This window comes from Armigeres subalbatus, chromosome 2 (assembly GCF_024139115.2).
Source record: "Armigeres subalbatus isolate Guangzhou_Male chromosome 2, GZ_Asu_2, whole genome shotgun sequence".
NCBI classification, from domain to species: Eukaryota; Metazoa; Arthropoda; class Insecta; order Diptera; family Culicidae; genus Armigeres; species Armigeres subalbatus.
The window spans coordinates 357,124,648-357,134,372 of NC_085140.1; the positions used below are offsets into that span (position 1 = coordinate 357,124,648).

The 9,725-nt window shown below is 37.6% G+C and overlaps 1 protein-coding gene across 1 annotated transcript in view; it reads right to left on the reverse strand.

The window, feature by feature from the left end:
• Positions 1 to 7,853, reverse strand: part of LOC134212960 (tyrosine-protein kinase Dnt) — a 144,307-nt gene extending 136,454 nt beyond the window's left edge. The window contains exon 1 of the mRNA XM_062691356.1: positions 7,058 to 7,853. Within this exon, the coding sequence (XP_062547340.1) occupies positions 7,058 to 7,163 (106 nt within the window). The 5' untranslated portion in view covers positions 7,164 to 7,853. The remainder of the gene's footprint in view (positions 1 to 7,057) is intronic.
• Between the last annotated feature and the right edge of the window lie 1,872 nt (positions 7,854 to 9,725).

A 9,725-nucleotide genomic window follows, 5' to 3' on the forward strand; every position in this document is an offset into this window, starting at 1 on the left:
CAATTCAGGCGTTTGCTCGGTTTGATGCAAAGGGATATATGATCCCTTCTTTCAGAGAATGCATTTGCCCGGTTTAATTCTTTCGAAAAATGCATCTGCAGACGGCAGGTAGACGAAATGGCTCCTTTTTCCAATTGCCATTCTTTCAATTCCGGAATTTGCTTGGTTGAAGGCAAGGGAAGGATGCATTGGCCCGACAAGCCACAAGAGACGATATTATTTCTCTTTTTTATTCAGGCATTTGCCCGGCTTAAGGAAAAGAAAGTAATGATTCTTTCTTTCAAAGGTTGCATTTGCCCAGCAGAAGCCAGAGAGGATATGACTCCTTCTTTCAATTCAAGCATTTGCTCGGTTCAATGCAAGGGGAGATATAATCCCTTCTTTGAAAGGATGCATTTGCTAGATTTAAGGTAAGATTGAATATTATAAAGGGCAAGCTAAAATATTAAATAATAATGTCAGATTCTCACTGCGCGGCTGTTGTAATGTTCTCAAATGGGTACTTGCACAAAACTTCATACGGCGAATCACCGGCCGCGCCACCAAGAATAGTGTGTACAATCCCATTTAAGTCGAGTCAAGTACGAGACACTGAAGACGACCTTACCGTTGAGGTCGAAATACGTATCTGTCAAGGTACAATTAAGTGATGGAATTAAATGGGATTGTACAAACTCGTCTTATGACAAGTGAAGACATTCCACTAGAAAGCTCAAAATATTTTTTTTTACCAAGAATAGACTAAACGGGATGCAGAAAGTGCGGCGGTAATGGGCAAGTTTTCTGGCATGCCCTTACATAAAAACAAAACAAACAAACCAAATTGATGACGTGACTTTTCTCGTCGTCGTCGTTAAAATTTCCTTCATCTTAGTGCATGAAATGTACAGTGCATGCGACGAATGTTCTATGAAATACTAGCTGACCCGGCGAACTTTGTCTTTGATCAAATTTTCTGATACATATTTTTGCGTCCACATTTTTTTCTAGAAAACAAATCGATTCTTCAGATATCTAATTTTTTACAACTTTGTTTTATATATTCAGATGGTCGAAATTCAAAAGTTCCATGCAAATTCACAATGCAAGTTTTTAACAACAACAGTCCCGGGCAACCACAGTAACATTTCTTGCCTTCAAATACATCCTAATGCAAAGATTCGTTACATTTGCTTGATTAGTTCTCGAGTTATGAAGAAATTGATGTTTCATTTGTATGGGAGCCCCCCTTTCCAAAGCGGGGAGGGGTCTCGAACCATCTTAAGGACCTTCCCCGGCCCAAAAAACTTCTGCATACAAAATTTCACGCCGATCGGTTCAGCAGTTTTCGAGTCTATGAGGTTCAGACAGACAGAAATTCATTTTTATATATATAGAGAAGAGAAGAGAAGAGAAGAGATTAGGGTGCCAATGGAATGTATGGGAAAAAAATGTCATGGAGTTTCAAAAAACGACATTGCTCACAAGTTTCACTACTAAACTACTTTCACACTAAATACGACCCCATGCAACATTTGAGCTCAATCGGACATGATTTAGGGGTGCCTAAAATTCACCAGTGATGAAATTTTTACCCATGAAAATTTTCCCAAAATTTTCCAAGTCGAAATTCGAATTTTTGTTTTTGATGCCAAATGACTTAAAAATTCATCAATCGTCGAGATCTGAAGTCATTAAAAAACAAATTTTTGAAGAGAATCGATTTTTTCTCTTAGAACATTTTTGGGACTTGAGAAATTTTTTCAGATGATGAAAATTTTTTTCATCGAATTTTAATACTGGACGATACGCAAACGTTTTCGTACCCAAAAATATCCCCCTATGCAAAATTTGAACTAAATCGGACATGATTTAGGCGTGCTCAAAATTAATCAAAATTTTTTTTTTTCAATTTTAGGTTTTCCCATTACCAGTTTTTATTTAAGCTTTAGAAGTGAAAGCAGTCACACTGTTTATTATTATTATTTTTCATAAATTGGAGGATATTCTGTTTGTTGGGGAATATTTGCCATTGTTTCCCAAGTCATCTAATTTGCCGTCGTATGGTGAAGTTCTTCGTAAGTTCCTGTTTCATTTGAGAACTGAGAAACAAACAAAGTGTGCAAATAACAACAGAAGCGTTGATAGCTATATGGAAAGGAAAACAAATTAATCAAGTGATTGGTAATAGGGCAATTGAATTTAAAATTTTGGGTTACCATAAAATTGGAGAGATCTACAGAATAATAACTGATTTCAAAAGTTTTGAAAGTTACAAAACATTCAAAATTTTGATAGCAAGATTTTGGTTTAGGGGCCATGTCCGATGGAGCTCAAATTTTGCATAGGGGCATATTTTAGGGCTGAGGAAATGTTTGCGTAACGTCCGGTTTTTAAATTCGATGAAAAATTGTTTTCGTCATAAGATTTTTTTTCGAAGTCCCAAAACAGTTGATTTTTTTTTCAAAAAAATAATTCTAAAAGTTTCATGCATTTTGAGTCCTTTGGCTTTAAAAAACAAAAACATTATTCCCCCCCCCCCGTGAGAAAAAAAATTTAGGGTTGTATACAAGACATGACCGCTCGGCGTAAACTACGTAGAACCAAATATAGCACACTGAACCAATTACATATTCCGCTCTATATAGAAGAGAAGGAACCATCCCACCGACACTACTATCCCGCTTTAGCAGCATCTCCCACTCTGCGAGGGAGTAGGGACCCCACTGTCTAGCAGCTGGGCCACCCCATTTATATACCCCAGTTCAATAATTGATAATACCCTAAAAGTAGGCAATTACCAAGCATTAGAACGCGCTGTATAGGGGATGCATAAAAAAACTTAAATTTTCAATAGTTTAGCGTTTATAATCAATACTACTGGCAAATTGGTGGAGAGTTTGCGAATCGATTGATATATAAATCTTTAAAATCCATTGAAAGATAAAGGACCTATTAATGTTACAAATCTAACAAGATTTCGTGACGGTCCCCAATTTTGAAATTTTCATTTCACATTCTGTATCCGAGTCTTCCCCTTAGAGGTAGTTTACGTCAAAAAGTTTTGATTAATTTTGAGCAACCCTAAATCATGTCCGATTTATCTCAAATTTTGCATAGGGGAATATTTTTGGCTACGAAAACGTTTGCGAATCGTCCGGTATTAAAATTCGATGAATTTTTTTTTCATCATTTAAAAAAATTGTTTCGAAATAACATCAGAACTCGATGTTTCATGCATTTTTAAATTATTTTGTATCATGGAAAAATTTTCATGGGTAAAAATTTAAAAACTTTGATGAATTATAGGCACCTTTCAATCATGTCCGATTGAGTTCAAATTTTGCATGGGGTCATATTTTGGGGTAATGAAACTTGTGAGCAATGTCGTTTTTTAATTCGAAAATATCATTTTTATTGGTACCCTAATATAGATATATAGAAAATTTAACCAGTTAGTCAAATATCCTGTATTGCCTGCAAGGGATGAACTTTGTAAACAACTTAAATATCACTCTAATAAAGTTTAAAAATGTATTGCCTGATATATCTGAATCTTATTACAGTGTTGACCCGATTTGATCTACTCCCCGATTTTGTCTACCCCCGATTTTATCACGTTTCCGACCCGATTTTGTCATCCCAAAAATTTTGTCATTCTTTTTATTTTCGTAAATAATACCACAAACAAAATGTATTTTCATGAAATAACTCTCACCGCCTGTAGTTTATTACGAACGACTTCTGAGTACCTGAGAAATATTCTGTAAGCAATTTCGACAGGAAATAACGGGTACCGTTCACGAATTTTGCCTTTCCAAGGCATAAAATGATTTATATTTGAGAAATGATTCAAAAAATTGAAAATATTTTTTTTCCAATTTTGTCACATACCCTTTTTTTGTTTTATCACCCCAAAATTCACCAGGGGGGTGATAAAATCGGATATCTGTATTTAAAATCGTTAAAAAAATCCTTAGAAAGTCTTTATAATTTTCGTCAACGGTACAGCCTAAATTTCTGAAAAAAAAATCATAGAATTTGACGGTTATTTTGGTGCAGCAGCAAAAATTCATCATAATCACCTAATCATTTAACGCCCTAGATCCGAATCTACCATCTCTTTCATTACCGTGTAGAATGATCCATTTGACAGTGCAAGTCATAAACATATCAAACCGAAACCGCGCGTCCATCTTCTACTTGATAAAAATTCAAAAAAACATCAATTCCCCACTCGTCCGACACGTTGTTGGTGTGCAGTGTGAGACGGCCCTAGTCGTTCGGTTTGAAGTCATAACTCCACACGGATCCCACGGATGGATATGCTCTTTGGTTTGCTGCAAACGCGATGGGACGGCGATGGGCCATAAAGATGAAGCATCAACGGATCAAACGAACGAGCGAATGGGGGGAAATTATGCTGCATCTCAAATGAATTGGCTATGATTGATATATTTATGGGCAATGTGTCAGAAAGTGGAGCAATGTGGTGGAGGTGTTATGGGATTGGTATTTAAATGCCAGTGGAGTGGAGACATTATAGGTCCATCTTTATACGGTAATTTTTGTTAGTAAGTTTGTTTTTGTATTATTTAGTGCGGAATCAAAAATAATATTTCGTTTTATTATTGGTTCCATTCAAAATCATTAAGTTACATGGGACTCATTCATCACCATCGCAACTAACTGTATGCTAGTGTTTTGAAACGAACAGGTCACTATTCGACACACCTTGACGAATAAAAAACAAAGCCCTTCTCGCCTTATTTACGCTTCTCAAATCAATTGACCGCATCAAAACAGCCTAAACTTCTAATCTATTAAACTTTCGGAGAGTGCCGTGAACAGAAAAGAGTGCCAAAAGGAAAATCCATCCAATGTTTTCATTAACAAAAAATGTTTTGATTTAAGCCTCTTTTTATTTGTGCTTATGGACCTTTCACCACATTTCCTCCTTCCTCGAAAAGATACTTCGATATCGTGACAAAGGCAATTTTTTCTTTTCCTATCCTTTCTCGTCTAATCCCGAGGCGACCAATTCCTGCATCCGTTTGCTGCATTGGAAAAGGTTGATTATTACCTGCTTTTGTCACCTCTTCCATTCTGAAGCATTCTTGGTGTGTAACAATCTCCATCCGAACCATACTTCGAACTTAAGAAAGCAGTTTTCTCCCGCCGGCTACGGCGTTGACCTGAATTCGACGGTCTCATTCTTGTAAATACGTTCCACAGAAAACCTTTTCCACATGAAACGACAGATTTCAGAGAGGAACCCACATCGAAATGGATGCAAAGTAGACCTTCAATCTGTCGATATGTTATGGTAAGAAGTGGAATGATCTACTCATCATTATTACCAAAGGAAGTTTACTTCAGGTTTACTTCTAGTAAAGGAGGGGTTCTGATGGTCTCAAGTGATTCATTTTATTTTGTTTGTTATTTCTTTTCCGATTTCATCCTTATGGACCTGTTACGCTTCAGGTACATACATATCAAACTTTTTAGTCAAGTTCTAATTGTTGTGGCCTCTCAAACGTTAGTCGTACTTGAAAGTTTTTGTTTGAGTTTTCCTTATTCTGCTCGATGTTGCAACCATACTATTCACATGTTGCAACCATACTATTCACGAACTCTTTTAGCCTTTCTCGAACATCGAGGTATAACGAATAGGCTATATATTATCTCCAAAAATGAACTTCTCATAAGAGGCCCGGAGGAACTCAGCTTGACGAATTGAGATGATGCCTGTTTGTGTGTATGTATGTCGTAAAAAAAATCACTCATTTTTAGGCACTTATCGTTAATCTATTTGCTCGTAACAAGTAGCATTCGACGGGGAATCCTGTTCCAATGTTTCCTATTGAAAATATTTAGGCAAGATCGGACTGTTGGCTCCAAAGTTGTAGCCAAAATACATATATGTTTTAAATGCTTTAGAAAGGCACCATCACCGCTAGGTGGGTTAAATAGGGTTTTGTTCAACATTTTCATTTTCTAAATTATCAGCCACACTGGTTTGTTTGAGTTGAATCGATTACAACAAATTTTTGCCCACACACTGCGATCCGAAAATATTTTTCTGATGGTATTCGAAGAAATATTGCTACTTCATTATCATCGTCAGATTTGGAGCGTATCCGGATAGAGTTGTTTGCGTTGCTATATTTGAATATGACGAACAAAACGGCACAGATATGCAGAAGCTATGGTGGGCATCAACTTTACGCTCTGCTTAAATAACATCGCCTTCTAGCCACCGAAGTGAACGAATTGAACCAATCATTATGGTTTTAACATTATTCAATTAATATTAGGAACACAAAATGATGAGCAGTGATCACGTGAACAGTGAACACGTTTGAACTATTTGACAGAGTTGAGTGGTACTAATGAGGCATTTTCGAAATTTTTATTTTTGCTATCGATTTTCAAAACTTCTAAAGTTTGTTGGGTAGTAACAGTTTCATCGGAACTTCGGAAACATTCAATTCAAGCACTTCGCTCTATGTTGAGTCGCATGTGTTACGGGGCACACCAATAATCCAACAGCACCTCATTGTGCAACCTATTTAATCACTCCAAGGTACATAATTCATTCAAAGCCGATTTGCTCGACTTCGTTTTATAGCTTAGCTGCGGCTTGAAAAATCATCATCTGTAACATCAGTTGTAACTATTTACATTTGCATGACCTCATAGGAAACATTGTCTGGATCTTCACTCACATATATCACATGGAATTAACGGAATATTGTTTCAGGTGGACTAAACCCATTAAGTTCTGCATTCTCCACTGATTTATACACCACAATTCTATAAATAACCAGCGACAAGTTCTCTCTATAACAAACGCTGCGATTGGAAGAAAGGTTACGTACATCGCCCGCGTAACGAAAACAAACAACAATCCTCGCACGAGAATGGAGACGATTCGGTTTGCCGCTACCCCCACTATCCAAGTCTTGCAACTGCTCATTTCAGTCGATCTCCGCCATGGTTACGAATAAACTATCCTGGGAGTTGACTGAGATTGCATTTCCCAATCCAATTGCGGTGTGTTCTACTAGTAACATACCTAGTAATCGCATGACTTCGAGCTGGTTCAGATATAGATTCAGATGTGCACTGCCGCCGGCCGCCAGCACCAGGAATAATCCAATGTAAACACATAAATTCGTCATTTTGACAGGCTGCTTCGAGAATTACTTTTCCTACACTGGTCTGGTTCAACTCTTTTCTTTTTGCCTCACTTCCGTACGATTCAATATTTTTTTCATTCACACTTTTCACTACATAAGATGTCAGCTGATTTTTGCTCAACTGATAGCAATCCCCTTTTTTCTAGGGAGCCGAACACCGTGTTATCAAACATTCATGATCAAAATATAAACACCGGCCTCTGCCAGTAAAAAAATCATCGCATCCAAACAAGTTGGCTCGAAGCAGATTTGACACTTCTTGCAGCACAACACGAAACGAACCTGCCGATCCGGGTTCGTTATTCACTGATCTCTTTCCACCGCACGTTCGTTGTACCTTTTCCCAATCACTTGCTTCTCTTTCATACACATTCAAAGGCTGCTGCGAGCAGGCAAAAACATAAACATTTGCTTCGATTTATCTCAAAATTCACTCCAAATGCACCCCAGAATCAGCATAATCAACAATCTTGCGGTATGATTATCTCCACAATGAACACGTACATCAAGCTCCGTCACTGGCAATCAATCAATAGACGAATTTCCAATCACAATTATCCATAGCAGTCAGAAGCACTATTCCGCGAGACGCGACAGGGGGTCAACCGAAAAAAAAAGATGGCAGGTCGAGAGACGAAATCACATCCAAACCGAACGGCGTTCACTAGAAGACTGAACGCGCGCGAGCGAAGCAAGATGGAAGCCGAGCGGCACTGTTCGGTTCGTGTTCGTTTGTTTCTGCTTCCTCGTTTATGATGTGTTTGGTGTGAGTTGCGGCATCAGTGCGAACGTGTTGGTAGACATCGGTTTCCAAACAACCGGACGATTTGGATTCACTGCGAGCCGGCATGGTGCGATGATTGTTGCATATTTCGACTGTCACGAGTTTTGCTGGCAGTGCGATGAATTTCTTTGCACTGTGACGAGTTTTGGACAGCCCTGCGAGGAAAACGTTATGACGGAAACTCGGATGGAAACGAGGAAAATACACGGTTTATTTATTTATTTCCACAATTCACAGTCAATGTTTTTTTTTAGTTTCCACGGATTTTTTAAATGCCAAAAACAAGCAAAAATAAGCCGCAAAAAAGCGAAAGGGGGTTTAACGAATTTTTGGCGTTCTGACTTTGAACTTTGTACAGAAATACTACCTCATATCCTTCCACCGTCGGCAACCCCATACGATTATTCAATCGTTTTCACATGTTCGTAATTTGGATTCGACGCTTACGTTTCGTATACACTATTGGGAGCCCTTTTACTACTAAGGCACAATAGTGTACAATATTTTACATTTGGATAACAATGTGAATTTCAGGAATTGTAGATTGCAGGAAATCCTCCTAAGAATGTTGGAAATTTCGTAGTATTTTTGGACTATTCGCAAAATATTTTAGCAGAGCCATACTGAAAGATTTGAGAAGAGTGCCCTACTAGCACAACTCACACTGATTTGGTTACAGCAACTCAAATATGACCAAGTTTAGTTTTATAAGAGTTACTATAACTACTCTACAACATGTGTGTTACTCGGGTGAGGGGGTCAAAATCAAAAAAAAAAAAATATCGCTATGCACTTTATAAATAATTCTTCAATTATTTCTCCTAAGAATGTTGGAAATTTCGTAGTATTTTTGGACTATTCGCAAAATATTTTAAAACCTTAGCAGAGCCATACTGAGAGATTTGAGAAGAGTGCCCTACTAGCACAACTCACACTGATTTGGTTACAGCAACTCAAATATGACCAAATTTAGTTTTATAAGAGTTACTATAACTACTCTACAACATGTGTGTTACTCGGGTGAGGGGGTCAAAATCAAAAAAAAAATATCGCTATGCACTTTATAAATAATTCTTCAATTATTTCTGAAAGCCATCTGTACTCTATGTAGGTATGGGTTACCAAATATCCATAAAATTCCTAAAAAAACTCTCAAATTTTTAATAAATTTCCGAAAGATAGAATAAACTTACGCAAATCAAAAGGAAAATGTATTTTTTCGTGAACCCACGCACTGCTAGACCTAGTTGGGTCGATTAAATCCAACTCTGAAGCGAGATGGTCAATGGTAAGAGTCGTTGTCGGAGCTAGTTGGATCACGAAAAGATTTATGGCTGAAATCACCATCGGCGCTATTCGGATCAAGAAAAATCCAAAGGTCGGTGATTTGAAGGAATATTACTGGACTTAGTTACTTAAAAAACAACTCTGACGTAAGTAGACCGATAATAGGAATCACCATAACCCTGTTTGTTCTCTGGAATGGATTTCTTAATGGCCCAAATCGCCATCGGACCTACCCCAACAAACATTGGAAGCTGGGAAAGCGTTTTAATATTTGGTGAAAAATAGACTTCTTCAGCCAAAAAACTAGCAGATTCAGCTTAATTTGTTTGTTGAGACTAAGATCAAGAATAAATCTACTCTGAAGTATGTCAATGGTTAGTTCAATGAAATTCAGCTAAGAAGGGGGTTTATCGATGGTCGGAGTCGCTACTGGACCTAGTCGCATCAAGAAAAACCTAACTCTTGAGTGGGTT